The 16,921-nt window shown below is 39.3% G+C and overlaps 1 protein-coding gene across 3 annotated transcripts in view; it reads right to left on the bottom strand.

Annotated features, from left to right (window-relative positions):
• Window positions 1–16,921, bottom strand: part of ARNT (aryl hydrocarbon receptor nuclear translocator) — a 79,391-nt gene extending 62,470 nt beyond the window's left edge. Inside the window, exon 1 of one of the 3 annotated variants that reach the window (XM_086718137.1) lies at window positions 16,738–16,921. In XM_086718137.1, coding sequence (XP_086574263.1) covers window positions 16,738–16,762 — 25 coding nt within the window. In that variant the 5' untranslated portion in view covers window positions 16,763–16,921. The remainder of the gene's footprint in view (window positions 1–16,737) is intronic. The other 2 variants (XM_086718135.1, XM_086718136.1) reach the window with 2 other exon arrangements.

Genomic DNA, 16,921 nt, shown 5'->3' on the forward strand with positions numbered 1-16,921 from the left:
AAAGTTTTTTCTTTTAGTTTGCTAATGACATAAATTATAGAAGTTTTCTCAGATTGAACCATCTTTTGAGTTCCTGGACTAAACCTTACTCAATAATTCCAGAAGACTGAATAATCTAAAACTCCATGTCCACCTAGAATCTCAGAATGGGACCTCACTTGGAAACAGGGTCTCTGAAGATATAATTAGCTAAGACTGGGTCGAAATGGGTTAGGGTGGGCTCTAAATTCAATGACTACTCTCTTTATAAGAGCAAGGAGAGAAACCTAGATACAGGGAGACAGAAAACGGAGTGACATGTCCATAAGCTAGAGAAGAAGGAGAGATTTCTGCCTCAGAGACTCCAGAAGGAACCAAAGCTACCAACATCTTCATTTCATATTCTGAGCCTCTAGCACTGTGAAAGAGTATTTTGTTTGTTTGTTTTAAATCCCCAAGTATGTGAATTTGCCACAGCAGGCCTGGGAAACTAATACAATAATGATGTATGATTCTTTTAACATACTCTGGATTTGATTTACTAAGATTAGCTCCTTTAAAAATTTTTTTTAACGTTTTTATTTTATTTTTGAGACAGAGAGAGACAGAGCATGAATGGGGGAGGGTCAGAGAAAGAGGGAGACACAGAATCGGAAACAGGCTCCAGGCTCTGAGCTATCAGCACAGAGCCCGACACGGGGCTCGAACTCACGGACCGCGAGATCATGACCTGAGCCAAAGTCGGACGCTTAACCGACTGAGCCACCCAGGCGCCCCAAGATTAGCTCCTTTTAAATGGAAGAAGAACTTAGGATAGCATAGTTAAGGAATATTCTTATTCCACTGAAGTCAAGTACCTTCTACTCAGATCACAATTTGACAGAAATTACAGAAAAACAATAAATATAACATATTTTAGTCAGTCAACATAGTCTCCCAGATTTACCAAAAAGCTACTTCTAAACATAACTTCCTTTCCTGAAATATGAGAATAATACAAAACTAAGTTCACTGAAAACAGGACTGAGGAAATCAGAACTGATAAAAAAGCATTAGAAGCTGAATAGACAAGGGGTGCCTGGGTGGCTCAATTAAGTATCCAACTCTTAATTTCAGCTCAGGTCATGATCTCAAGGTTGTGAGATCAAGCCCCTCCCTCTCCCTCTGCCCCTCTCCCACTTTCTCTCTTAATAAAAGAAAAAAGTTGAATACATAATATGAACATTTGTTCATAAAGAAATACTGGAACAATAATCCATCATATTCTTAATGTCTAAAATATGAGTCACTTTGAGAGCCACCTGCAGCCGGTTAAGTGTCCGGCTCTTGATTTCGGCTCAGGTCATGATCTCACAGTTCGTGAGTTCAAGTCCCACATCAGGCTCTATGCTGACAGTGCAGAGCCTGCTTGGGATTCTCTGTCTCCTTCTCTCTCTTCCCCTCCTCCAGTCGTGCTATCTCAAAATAAATACATAAACTTTAAGCAAAATAAAATATGAATTACTTTGGATATGTTTTTAATTTTTTCTTTATTATTCTTAAAATCTACCTCCAGGGGCGCCTGGGTGGCGCAGTCGGTTAAGCGTCCGACTTCAGCCAGGTCACGATCTCGCGGCCCGTGAGTTCGAGCCCCGCATCAGGCTCTGGGCTGATGGCTCGGAGCCTGGAGCCTGTTTCCGATTCTGTGTCTCCCTCTCTCTCTGCCCCTCCCCCGTTCATGCTCTGTCTCTCTCTGTCCCAAAAATAAAAAAAAAAAAAAAAAAAAAAAAAAAAAAAAAAGGTGGGAAAAAATAAATAAATAAAATAAAATCTACCTCCAAACTATATTTACAATAAACTGCACCTAACCTAAAAACACAAAACCTCTTTTATGCATGTCTTTTATTATAAGTCCAGGCATTTATAACTGCCCTTAATACTGGATAAAGAATGTACTTAAATACAATTAAAATGATGACACATCGGGGCGCCTGGGTGGCGCAGTCGGTTGAGCGTCCGACTTCAGCCAGGTCACGATCTCGCGGTCCGTGACTTCGAGCCCCGCGTCAGGCTCTGGGCTGATGGCTCGGAGCCTGGAGCCTGTTTCCGATTCTGTGTCTCCCTCTCTCTCTGCCCCTCCCCCGTTCATGCTCTGTCTCTCTCTGTCCCCAAAATAAATAAACGTTGAAAAAAAAAAATTTTTAAAAAAAAATAAAATGATGACACATCATTGCAAACTACAGTAATCAAAACAGTATGGTACTGGCACAAAGATATACATACCAGTGGATTAGAGAGTCTAAAAATAAACCATTATATGTATAGTTAAATGATTTAACAAGGGTTCCAAGACAATTCAATATATTTTTTTTTAACAAATGGCACAAGAAAAACTGTATATCCACATACAAAAGTACCCTTACTTACATCACATATACGAATCAGCTCAAAATAGATCAAACACCTAAATGTAAGAACTAAAGCTAGTAAACTCTTAGAAGAAAGCACAGGAGGAAAGTATCATGACAATGAATTTCGTAACTTCTTGAAGATAATTTGCAAGATGAAAAAAGTTCTGGAGGTGGATGGTGGTGATGGCTGTACAACAATGTGAATATACTAAGGGCACTGAACTGTACACATAAAAATGGTTAAAGTAGCAAATTTTATGTTATGTGTATTTTGCCACAATAAAAAAAAACTATAATATATCAGAAAAAATTTTTTTCCAGAAAAATTTTGAAGTGGCTCTGTATCACTGAAATGGAAGGTTATCTACCATATATGATTATAGAAAAAATAAGCTACAGAAAAAAACATATAAAATGTTCTTTTTTAAAATTTATATGTATAACAAAAGCCTGGAAGAACTCATTTAATATTAACTGCATGCCTACTATATGCCAGGCACTGTTGCAGATCCCAGATATAAAGCAATAAATAGAACAAAGATCCCAATACTTACGAACTTTATATGCTAGTGGGAGAGAGAAATCAACAAGAGAAATAATTAAAATGTAAACCGGATGACAATATGAAAGTGACATTTTACAGGAAAAAATAGGTAAATAACAAATTTCATATGGTTCAAACTAATAATTTGTTATACAGTGATAAATAGGGAGAAAAATAAACTATAGGAAGTCAAATCAGAAGTATATAAAGGTCGGGACACCTGGGTTGCGCAGTCAGTTAAGCAGCCGACTTCACCTCAAGTCATGATCTTGCAGGTTGTGAGTTTGAGCCCTGTCCAACTACACCTGAAGTCATGATCTTGCAGTTCATGAGTCTGAGCCCTGCATAGGGCTCTGTGCTGACAGCTGGGAGCCTGGAGCCTGCTTCAGCTTCTGTGTCTCCCTCTCGCTCCCCCTCCCCTGCTCGCACTCCTTGTGTGTGTGTGTGTGTGTGTCTCACAAATAAACATTAAAAAATATATATTTAAAAAAAAAGAAGTATACAAGGTTGAAGGATAGGAGGACAGCAATTTTATTTTTTTAATTTTTTTTAAACATTTATATATTTTTGAGACAGAAGGAGACAGAGCATGAACGGGGGAGGGGCAGAGAGAGAGGGAGACACAGAATCCGAAGCAGGCTCCGGGCTCTGAGCCATCAGCCCAGAGCCCGAAGCGGGGCTCGAACTCACAGACTGCGAGATCGTGACCTGAGCTGAAGTCAGACGCTCAACCGACTGAGCCACCCAGGCGCCCCAGGACAGCAATTTTAGATAGTGAGGAAAGACATCATTGAAAAGGTAATAGGAAATAGGAGATAAGAAAAGGAGATAAAGGAATTAACCATGCAGGTATCTGGAGAAAATGCATTCCAGACAGAGTGCAAAGACACAGGGTGAGAACATGCCTGTTAAGTTCTAGAAATAGTATGGATGATATCATGGCTAGAATGAAGTGAGCAAAGGTTACACAATAAACTAATAGTGGTTATCTCTGAGATGGCATTTAGAGACTTCTACATTTAATTTTCTGTATATCCATATTATTTTGTCTTTTACATTAAGCATATATTACTTTTATAACTGGGAAATACATGATCCCAAGTTTTTATTTATTTTTATTTATTTTTTTTTTTAACGTTTATTTATTTTTGAGATAGAGAGAGACAGAGCATGAACGGGGAAGGGGCAGAGAGAGAGGGAGACACAGAATCGGAAGCAGGATCCAGGCTCTGAGCCATCAGCCCAGAGCCCGATGCGGGGCTCAAACTCACGGACCGCGAGATCGTGACCTGAGCTGAAGGCGGACGCTTAACCGACTGCGCCACCCAGGCGCCCCGATCCCAAGTTTTTTTTGTTTTTTTTTTTTTCAACGTTTATTTATTTTTGGGACAGAGAGAGACAGAGCATGAACGGGGGAGGGGCAGAGAGAGAGGGAGACACAGAATCGGAAACAGGCTCCAGGCTCTGAGCCATCAGCCCAGAGCCTGACACGGGGCTCGAACTCACGGACCGCGAGATCGTGACCTGGCTGAAGTCGGACGCTTAACCGACTGCGCCACCCAGGCGCCCCAAGTTTTTAAAAAAGAAAATGAATGTGTGTGTGGGGGGGTGGGGGGGCATGCATTGAAAATCTGAGAGAACACAGCTCAAACTTTACAATTAGATAAACCTGGATTCCAATCCTAGGGTTACCACTTACCACATGTATGAACATAAGCAAATTACTTAATCTTTCTGAGTTTATCTGTAACATGCAACTAATAATAATACCTACCTTTGGGGAAGATTATATTAGATACTGCAAGTGAAAAGTACTTAGCATAGCATCTGACACAGTGTAAGTAGTACTTAAATAGTAGCTTTATAAATATATATCAAACACCAAAATGTTAACTGATTTTGCGATTATTAACTTTTTCATTACAAAAGTAATATATTAAAATACGGATATATAGGGTGCCTGGGTGGCTCAGTCAGTTAAGCATCCGACTCTTTATCTCAGTTCAGGTCTTGATCTCAGGGTCTTGAGTTCAAGCTCTACACTGGGCTCCACACTGGGTGTGGAGCCTACTTAGAAAAATATATATATATATACTGCACACACACACAATATTATAGATATACAGAAAATGCTATACATATCCAGAAAACCAAATGTGAAAGTCTCTAAAAATATTCAACAATACAGAAGCAAACAATCAAAAGTAAAATCCTTGGGGCACCTGGCTGGCTTAGAGCATGCAACTCTTGATCTCAGGGTCATGAGTGCAAGCCCCACACTGGGCATGGAGACAACTTAAAAAAAAAAAAAAAAAGATTAAATAAAATAAAAGTAAAATCCTCTACACACGTACTCCAATCCCACCTCCCCCCTATGGTATTAGTATTCTGAAACCTTCCAAATCTTTTTCTATATATCATATATTATAGCGTGGGTAATTTTTACATAAGACAGGGAGAGATCATATTATATTTATTCTGAATCTTGTTTTTTCCATGTAATAATATACTGGAAGGTGTGTCATGTCAATAAATACAGGTAGCACACTCTTTTTAATAGTTATACGGTACTTCACAGTACAAATGTATACATTTATGACATTCAAACTATCACTATCATAAATGTTTCAATAAATATAACTGTGTATCTTTATGCGTGGTAACAGTATTTCTACACTAACAAATTTCTGAAAATGACTCCCTGGATGTAAGGGAACATATTTAATACTTTGCACATTACCCTCCAAGAAAGCTACACCAATGAAGAGCCTCACCAACAATATCAAATTATCCATGTGTCCACCAGCCCTGGGTTCTGGCAATCCTTCAAATTTTTACTGATTTTCTAGGTATAAAATGATTATCATTGTTGGTTTAATGTTCATTTATCTGTTATTAGTAAGACTGAGTATATTTTTATACTATTGCTAATACTTTTTCTATTTCATCCTATAAAATTTAAATAGTGATTACATGTAACATCCCTAAGAAAAAGCAAAATCTTCCCATAAAAAAATAAAGCTCACTTCTAGTAATAGGTTTATATAGAATCCATGAGTTAGAGGAATTTAGAGAAAGAAAAGATGATTCTGAAATGGTTTAAATTAAGATGCAGCACAGTCTGTAGCACAGAGAAGGTGCTCAGTAACAGGAAAAAGTAAAGGAAACAGGGCAGCCAGCCAGCAGTTTCAAAAAAGTAAAGTGAATGTGGGCCTCAGAAAAAGTAAAGGAGAGGAAAAAGGCATTCCACATAGACAAAGGACATAAGCAAATCCTAAAGGGAGGTATGAAAATAGTTGTGAAGAACTGTCAGACCTATACAGAGCACAGAGTCTGTATTTGGGAAAAAAAAAAAAAAAAGATCTCAAGTGTTAATTGTGAGAAGGCCTTGAATGACAAGATAAAATCTTAGATTTGATTTAACAAAGACAAAATATATCTTTAAGTGAGAGTGACAAAAATAAAATGTAAATTAAAGATTAATCTGACATATTTAAAGTTTGAAGTAATAGAAGCAGGGAAATGAATGAGACTAACCAAAATGAGGTGATAAAGGCATAGTATGACAGTGGGATAAAAAGTAAAGGAACCTCTATAATTTTAAGCTATATAACTTCTGAATAAAAATAAGGGGGTAGGGGTGTCTGGGTGGCTCAGTAGGTTAAGTGTCCAACTTCGGCTTAGGTCATGATCTCACAGTTTTGTGAGTTCGAGCCCCATGTCGGGCTCTGTGCTGACAGCTCAGAGCCTGGAGCCTGCTTCAGATTCTGTGTCTCCCTCTCTCTGTGTCCCTCCCCGGCTCACACTCCATCTCTCTCAAAAAAATGAATAAACATTAAAAAAAAAAAATAGTGAGGTAAGTGTATACATCTACTTTTTTTCTCTTCCACTAAACATTTATATAAAGAAGAAAAACAATTTTATACAAGACATAAAATCCATGGATAGAAAAAATGGAAGAAAGAAAAGAGCAACAAATTTTTGGAAACTGGAACCTTTGCCTTGATAGACCCACAAGAACTAAATCCTAGGGCACCTGGGTGGCTCATTCGGTTAAGCATCCAACTTCAGCTCTGGTTGATGGCCCGTATCCAGTTCTCTGCTGTCGGCAGAGAGCCCACTTTGGATCCTCTGTCCCCCCTTCTCTCTGCTTCTCCCCCTCTGGCACACTCGCACATGCACACTCTCTCTTTCAAAAAAAAAGAAAAGAAAAAAGAACTGAATCCTAAGCCAACAAAGGGAGAAGCAGAAAACTACCTCAATATATGTTAGAATCCCCCAAAGTCTCAGGAACTGGTGACTCCAGGTATAGTAGTGGGAGGTGTGTATGAATGAAAGCTAAAGTAAAAAGGATTGGTTCCGGGTGCCTGGGTGGCTCAGTTAAGCGTCTGACTTCGGCTCAGGTCATGATCTCATGGCTTATGGGTTCGGGCCCTGTGTCGGGCTCTGTGCAGCTCGGGGCCTAGAGCCTGCTTTGGATTCTGTGTCTCCTTCTCCCTTCCCTGCTTGTGCTCGCGTGCGCTCTCTCTCTCTCTCTCTCTTTCTCAAAAATAAACATACATTAAAAAAAATTTAAAAAAAAAAAGGATTGCTTCAACATCTGCTTAAGCAGCAGGTGGATTTCCAGGTCCTCACCCTGTTCCTTCTAGCAGGGAAACTGACCAATATATGGAAACAAACGAAAATGAAAATACAACAATCCAAACGCTTTGGGATGCAGCAAAGGCAGTCCTGAGAGGAAAATATATTGCAATCCAGGCCTATCTCAAGAAACAAGAAAAATCCCAAATACAAAATCTAACAGCACACCTAAAGGAAATAGAAGCAGAGCAGCAAAGACACCCCAGTGCCCCCTTCCTTTCATTTCTAATTGTGGTATAGCTTACACAGAGCAAAGTGTAAAAATATTACACAACTCAATTAATTTTTATATATGTATATACCCATGTGACCACAACCCAGATAATACAGAATACCATCACTCCAGACAGCTTTCTTTTTTTTAGGTTTTTTTTAAAGTTTATTTATTTGTTTTTGAGAGAGAGAAAGAAAGAGAGAGAGAGAGAGAGAGACAGAATCCGCAGCAGGCTCCAGGCTCTCAGCTGTGAGCACAGAGCCCGATGTGGGACTCCAACTCACAAACCACGAAATCATGACCTGAGCCGAAGTTGGATGCTTAACCCACTGAACCACCCAGGCGCCCCCAGACAGCGTTCTTGTGCACTGTCCTTACCCCCTCCATCATAAAAATAACTACTCTTCTGACCTATGTTTATTATGGGTTAATTTTGCTACCTTTATCTTCAAATCATCAGAATCATATGGAATATATCTGGCTTCTTTCACACAGTATTGCATCTATGAGAGTTATCCATATTTTGCAAAATAGTAGTTTATTGCTGTGTAATATTGTTATGCAACTGTGTCATAATTTATTTTATACATTCTATTGTAACTGGACCTTTGGATTGTTTCCGGTTTCATACTATTATGAATGAAGTTTTTATGAACATTCTTATATATGTCTTTGGGGAACACAAATATGTATTCATTTTTGTTGGGTATACACAGAATTTAAATTTCTGGGACATATGGCAAACATATGCTTCATTTAGTGGATACTTCCAAATTATTTTTCAGGGTGACCATACCCATTTACACTCCTATCAGCAGTGTATTGGATTCCAGTTGCTCATCAGTCCTTCTAATTTTAGCCATTCTGGTGTGCACTGATGGTTGATAATGTATCTCATCATGGTTCATCTTTTTAAAATAAGTTTATTTATTTATTTTGAGAGAGAGAGAAAGATTGAGCAGGGAAGGGGCAGAGACAGAGTGGGACAGAGGATCCAAAGCAGACTGTGTGCTGACAGCAGAGAGCCCGATACAGGGCTCGAACCCACAAATTGTGAGATCATGACCTGAGCAGAAGTCAGACTCTTAACCAATAGTCCCCCAGGCGTCCTGGCTTATCTTTCCCTAATGATGTTTATCTTTAACTAATGATGTTGAACACCTTTTCTTAAACTTATTGACTATCTGATAAAAAAAAAAAAGGAAGAAAAGAAAGAAACTGCCCTAATTCCACCCTGTCAAAAGACTGATTTGTTCTCTGGAGAGTATAAATCATTTTGATCTATTTGCCCTAGTCGGGGGAAACCAGGCAAAGCTGGAAGTGAGAGTACCATACTGAAAACAGGGAAACTAACAGCAGCGTATGCAAAATGGGTGCTTCACTCTTCCCTTGCTGTACTGCCTCTTCCCTGTATTCCATGTTTCCTCTTGGTTTACTCCTACTGGTGAAGAGTATCCTCTACTAAGCTCTTGAGAAACAGTGTAAGGGAGAGCTTGGATATATGAAAACATCTTTCTTATATTTCACTAACTGATAGTTTGCCTAGGTATGCAATTCTACGTCGGAAATTATTTCCCCTAAGAATTCTGAAGGCATTGCTCCATTGTCTTCTACTGTCGGGTGTGACTACTGAGAAGCAAGACCAATCTGATTCCAGATTCTTTTGAACTGACCAATTTTTTTTTCCCTGTAGCTTGCAGGATACTCTTTGTATCTGATGCTGAAATCTCATGATATTGTGCCTTGATGTGGGTGTGTTTTCATTCACTGGTCTGTCCCTTTCAATTTGAAAACTCATGTCTTCTACTGCTGGAACATTCTTTTAAACAAAAACAACAAAGCTTGGTTAAAAGAGATGAAAATGGTTGTTACTGGGGAGAAGGAACTGAGAGAGGGAGTAGAGGACTGTTTTTGTAAGAAATCACGTAAAACTAAGTCTTTAAATATATGCATGGATAATTTTTTAAATTTTTTTTTTTTCAACGTTTATTTATTTTTGGGACAGAGAGAGACAGAGCATGAACGGGGGAGGGGCAGAGAGAGAGGGAGACACAGAATCGGAAACAGGCTCCAGGCTCTGAGCCATCAGCCCAGAGCCTGACGCGGGGCTCGAACTCACGGACCGCGAGATCGTGACCTGGCTGAAGTCGGACGCTTAACCGACTGCGCCACCCAGGCGCCCCAATGCATGGATAATTTTGATTAAAATAACAAACATACATTTAAATGTTTAAATATATGTATTTTAATTCATTTTTTTAAATTTTTTCTTCATTTTTGAGAAACAGGGAGAGACAGAGCACAAGTTGGCGAGGGGCAGAGAGACAGAGAGAGAGAGAGAGACACCCACACAGAATCCAAAGCAGGCTCCAAGCTCCCAGCTGTCAGCACAGAGCCCAACACAGGACTCGAATTCATGAACCGCAAGGTCACAACCTGACCTGAAGTCAGATGCTTAACCGACTGAGCCACCCAGGCGCCCCAATTTTATTTCATTTTTTTTAATGTTTATTTATTTTATTATTTATTTTGAGAGAGAGCATGAGCAGGGGAGGGGCAGAGAGAGGGGGAGAGAGAGAATCCCAAGCAGGCTCTGCACTGTCAGCACAGAGCCTGATGTGGGCTCAAACTCACAAACCGTGAGATCATGATGTGAGCCAAAATCAAGAGTCCAACGCTTAACCAACTGAGCCACCCAGGTACCCCTAAATAAATATTTTAAATATATTTACATGATTAAAACATTTCATATGTTTAAATATACGTATGTTTTATGGAGGAGAAAAAAAAGATGACGTGATAACCAATCAGATAAATACATGAAAGAACCTAAAACACCTCTAGTTGCTTAGCCTGGGGAACTGAAAAAACTGTGACAGTCGTGAAAGATACAGAAAAGTCAGGAAGGGCAACACATTTGAAGGAAATGCTTGTGAGTATATACATAAATAGTGTATTAAATATTATTCAAATAGAGATAGCTCTTAAACAGATGAAAATATAGAAAAGAAGTTTATGTGAGAGAACAGGAATAAAAATTTTTGGGAATTTTTTTTAAGAATCTTTAATATAGAGGTGCCTAGGTGGCTCAGTCAGTTAAGTCTCCGACTTCGGCTCAGGTCACGATCTTGCAGTTCACAAGTTCCAGCCCCTCATCGGGCTCTGTGCTGACAGCTTAGAGCCTGGAGCCTGCTTCGGATTCTGTGTCTCTCTGTCTCTCAAAAATGAATAAATGTTAAAAAAATATTTTTTTTAAATGTTGACAATGTAGACAAATTGCCAACAATCAAATTGTCTCTACCCCCTACTAGTTATGAGACTTCAGACAAACCACTTATTCACTCTGTGCCTTAGTTTCCTCATTTGTAAAACAATAATACATACCTCATAAGACTGTTGCAAAAATTAAATAATACATACATATATATGAAGACTAAATGAAATAATACATTTAGAATAACTGGCATATATTAATAAATGCTATTATAAATTAATTCATGATGTTAATGACTTTATTAGTACTACCCTTTCAGAGATATTTTCACGTTAACAGTGCATAAAGATATGAACCCCAACATTCATTTATTCAACCAATACTCACTGAATGTCCTAGGCACCACTGGGAGCAGTGGAGAGTGTGGTGAAAAAGGAAGGTAAACATCCTGTTCTCATGGAACTTAAATTCTAATTAATTGTAAAAGTCATAAACTTTGTCCATTCAACTATAGTGAAAATGTAGAGGGGAAAATGCAAAATGAAAAAATGATGAAGAGGGGCACCTGGATGGCTCAGTTGCCAGAACATACAACTGTTGATCTCAGGGTTGTCAGTTTGAGCCCCACAATGGGTGTAGAGATTATTTAAAAAGAAAGAAAGAAAGAAAGAAAGAAAGAAAGAAAGAAAGAAAGAAAGAAAGAAAGAAAGAAAGAAAGAAGGGATGAAGAGATGTAAATTTAGAAAATTAATTTGGAAAGTGAGAGACATTTCTAACATACAGAATAACAACAAAACAAAAAGTGCAACCTGGCCTATAGTAGGAACTTAATAAATGTTTAATCATTCCTAAAAATAGATGGCTCTACAAGCAAGGCCTATCACTGGGTGTGCATGATGGACCCACCAGATACAATCCAGCGAGCTCAAGCCTTGGATTTCAGAAAGGTCTTAAATGTATTTTTTTACTGGGGCGCCTGGGTGGCTCAGTAGTTGAGCATCCAATTCTTGATTTCAGCTCAGGTCATGATCTCACAGTTCGGTTCATGGAATGGAGGCACCTGTTGGGCTGTGTGCTGACAGCTCAGAGCCTGCTTGGGATTCTCTCTACACCACCCCCTCCCACCCCTCCCACATGTGCGTTTGCACACACATACATGCTTTCTCTCTCTTTCTCTCTCTCAAAACTTAAAAAAAAAAAATAGAAGTTTTTAAAAAAAATGTATTCTTTTTCTGTTCCATCTAAATGAAATCTGCTATACCACTATAGATAGAAATGTTACCCTTGCACCCCTACATAGGATTGTACCACTAAGGAATTAACCTTTAAAATAAATACTGTGAGTGAACAGCTTGAAGGAAAAAAAAAAGGATGGCTCCGAAAACAGTTTCCACTATCAAGGATTCAAATTTTACTAGTTTTGGAATGAAATACCCATAATATGTCATGACCTGAGTAAAATCAAGGGGAAAAAAAAGGGTCTGTTTCCTTGACTATTACAATTTAGTTTCTGAAGATCACCACTTGGCGCTATGAAAATCCCTACTGGGGGCGCCTGGGTGGCGCAGTCGGTTGAGCGTCCGACTTCAGCTCAGGTCACGATCTTGCGGTCTGTGAGTTCGAGCCCCGTGTCAGGCTCTGGGCTGATGGCTCGAGCCTGGAGCCTGCTTCCCGATTCTGTGTCTCCTTCTCTCTCTGCCCCTCCCCCATTCATGCTCTGTCTCTCTCTGTCTCAAAAATAAATAAACGTTAAAAAAAAAATTTAAAAAAAAAAAAGAAAAGAAAATCCCTACTGTTATTGCCTTAAGAAAGTCATCAACAGCAGAGAACCACAAAAAACTTTTCATAAAATATCCATAAACAGCATATTGTTCTCATCTGTTAGTGGATTGAGTAGAGGGGTAGGGCTGGAATGCAAAAACTAAGATTAGAGACCACTATTTTATAACAATAAGAAAACTAGAGTTCCAATAATGCAGTGGTATCTACTTCTTAATTTCTAAGAAAAGAGAAGATTCCAGTTGATGCCACAAATCTAAATCATAGATCTGCACAGATCTAATATGCGGATGAAGGTTCTTTTTAAAAAATGTTAATTGTATTTCAAATGCTGAATTAGTAAATTATATTTAATATACTTTTCATGGGAATGCAAGCTGGTGCAGCCACTCTGGAAAACAGTATAGAGGTTCCTCAAAAAACTAAAAATAGAACTACCCTATGACCCAGCAATTGCACTATTCGGTAATTCGGTATTTATCCAAGGGATATAGGTGTGCAGTTTCTAAGGGACACACGCACCCCCCATGTTCATAGCAGCACTATCAACAATAGCCAAAGTATGGAAAGAGCCAAAATGTCCATTGATGGATGAATGGATAAAGAACATGTGGGGTGTGTGTGTGTGTGTGTGTGTGTGTGTGTGTGTGTATATATATATATATAAATGTATATATAGTATATATATATAAATATATATATATATTATATACACACACACACACACACACACACACACACACACACACAATGGAGTATTACTTAGCAACCAAAAAGAATGAAATCTTGCCATCTGCAACTACGTGGATGGAACTAGAGGGTATTATGCTAAGTGAAATTAGTCAGAGAAAGACAAATTTCATATGACTTCACTCATATCAGGACTTTAAGAGACAAAACAGATGAACATAAGGGAAGGGAAACAAAAATAATATAAAAACAGGGAGGGGGACAAAACAGAAGAGACTCATAAATATGGAGAACAAACTGAGGATTACTGGAGGGGGTGTGGGAGGGGAGATGGGCTAAATGGGTAAGGGGTACTAAGGAATCTACTCCTGAAATTGTTGTACTATATGCTAATTTGGATGTAAATTTAAAAATAAATAAATAAGTGGCAAAAAGTAAAAGTAATGGGTAAGAATTTTGTTAATTAATGTTTTCAAAGCTATAATTTAAATTGTTGAAAAGAAAAATTCTTCCTAAATGTCAGCCTCACAAACCCAAAGAGTGTTCCTTCCTTTACCTTCCGCTACATTCTCTATCCACAATAAGTGGTACCTAATAGCACAAGAGGAGATGTCTACTAATGAGAATACCAGAATCAAGGGAAGAAATACCTACACTCCTACACTTTCATTCACATCTCTGGTATGAATACTGAATTAGAAGTCAAATACCTGCTCTTTCCCCAACCAGCACCTTAGCCAATGCATTACGAATCATGCATGCAATTTAAAAAGTGTTCCTCAAAATTGTTAGTGTTCCACAGACAAAAAACAGCCAGCCTACCTTCATTAACTACCTACCCACCCACTTCTACTTGCCAACGGTAAGTAGAATTAGTGAACAATAACAGAATATGGGGAATTATCAATTCATGCAAAGAAAAAGGCATTATCGCATTAGACCTATTACTTTAACATAACTTGTAAGAGAGTAGAGTATAAACCACATCTTACTCTACTTGTGATCCAGCACCATGTTAAGACATAGTGAAAATGCAAAGGAACCAGGTTCCCTGCAAGATACGGAATGGCGACCAACAGTCCCTAAATCATACTCTACGTACAATTGACACGATCTTCACGCATTATTAACACTGCAGATGAACTTAAATGAACCTTAGAAAAGTTAAATAATGATCACAAACATCTTTTGCAGACATATGTGAAGATGGAATTAGCAAGAATTGGAGGGAATCTTAACAAAAAGCAGAAAGATAAAACAGAAAAAAAATCAAAGAAATAGGTATAATGTCTCTAGTCCCTAAAATGGCTCTGAGGAAAGATTTGACCATGCAATAAAAAATTCTGACCTGAAAACCATTTACTTTCTTTTCACTGAGCACAGTACATTTCCACCCTTGTCCCTCCACTCAGTCCGCATATCCCAAAACACAGCAGGCTATAAAAGTCCACAATGCATCTATGACTGCTTCCTTTTGAAATAAAGGGGCAAAAGAAGAAAGGAGGGAAGAAAATACATTTTCTAATTTAATTATCAGGTGTGGAATGTATCAATAACTTGGAAGAGATGTGAGAATGTTTCAACATCAAAAAGGAAATCTACAAAATACAGAAACAGGCTGTCAAAGGATATTAAACAAAACTAAATGTTTCATCAGCAAGGATTCTGCACAAATAAATACTATTTTCTGCTTCAGATTTAAGCTGATATCGATCAGCTAATGAAATGTGGTCAAAAGACTGTCATTCTGGTCACTGTTGTTTAAAAAAACAAAATAAAGCAGCCCCACCCACACTGCTGGAAAAAAGCTTCTGACATATGCACTAAACTTGTTTACCAAGGCCACCTCTTAATAAGAGAAATGCTTTGCAACTTGACTAGGGTTATGTAACTATTTTGCAATGTGTTATCAGTTTAAAATCATGTTTATTTACTCCCTAGTTTTAACACATAGGTTATTCTTCTATAAGGTCAGGTGGCCGTAATAATAGCATCTTTCCAATTTTATTCCATCATTCAGAACTTCCCACAATAGAACTTTAGCCATTAATTTTATCTACTTTTCCTCTAAATTTTTAAAAAGATTATATGATATTGACATGTGACAAATATGATATTGACATGTGACAAATTAACTTCTTTAAATAGCTCTGTTCCCAAAAACATGGTAGTAAAGGTAATAAATTTGATAGTGACAACTTTTATAGCAAAACCTGGGTACCACAAAATAATACTGCAGTTCACAGACATGGAAAAAATCCAATTTCAGTTTCAAGGTGGGAACACCAGTGAATCCCTTCCCCTGCTGTATTTTCAAGCAACTCACCACCAACTTCTGGCTTCTTTTTTAAGCATTTTTTTTTAAGGATTTTATTTTGCAAGAGAATCGCCAAAGTCTGCAAGGTAAACTAGGATCCCTAAAATGAAATACTTCCCAGGGATAAATAACTGCAATATAGTGGAAAGAGGCTAGGAATTTAGAGACCTCATCTGCACTACACCCCAATCCATCACTTAGACATGATTGGCTAGATTTTTTTTGTTGTTGTTAATGTTCAAGCTCCCCCTTTAGAAGAGATGTTCACTGAAAAATGACAAGGAACTGAACTTTTCTTAAAGAATGGGGACTGCCTCGGTCTACACCAAACAAGATTTAAACCTGGGGTTCTTGCTGTAGGGCAAGATCTGCCCTGAACAACCATTACTCAAACTTCAGTCCTCAGCAGCTAAAGATACTAGAGGCACTAAATACGTGAATACCAGTTTCGGGGGGGGGGGGGGGGGTACAGCCTAGAGAAACAGAGTATCCAAAGATTTTTTATTTTAAATGTAAATGTTTAAACGTTTGGAAGTTTAACACTTCAGCTAAACAGCAAGGCGGTCCAGTGTTTCTAAACCCGAATTACTTTTAAGGTAAAACGAGCCATTCTGCCCACAGTCATTCTGTATCAAGCCGTTCCGCGGGCAGAGTTGAAAGACGACCACATCGCACACCAGCACGCAGCCAGCAGAGCGGAGGCAGGCCAAGCCCAGCGCGGGGAGCCGCTCCAGCAGCACTCGCCCCACGCAAGTCCCACCCGCACGCTCCCTCCCTCCACCCCGGGTCTCCCCAGTTCCCTAGGTCGGCCCCTCCCCCCGTTCCTCCCCTCCCCCACAACACCCTCGCTGTCCCCGCGTGTCCTAGCTCCCTCAGCCCCAACTACGGCCCCTCAGCCCAGGGTCTCCTCAGCTGCCAACCTCTTCAGCCCCTCTTCTTTGGAGGCGCCCCAGTCCTCCTTCTACTCACCCGGGTTAGCAGCAGTCGCCGCCATGGCCGCAGATGCCACTGCCGTCGCACCACCCCCCTCCCAGTGGGAGGAGCCGCCGCCACCGAACTGGGGGAAGGGGGAGGGGAGAGCCACTCCCCAAACGCGGTACCCTACAGCCACCACCGCTACCGCGGAATCTAAGATGGCGGCTGCGGCTCCCCC

Source organism: Puma concolor, chromosome C1 (assembly GCF_028749965.1).
Source record: "Puma concolor isolate L17-30 chromosome C1, mPumCon1.1.hap2, whole genome shotgun sequence".
Taxonomy (NCBI): Eukaryota; Metazoa; Chordata; class Mammalia; order Carnivora; family Felidae; genus Puma; species Puma concolor.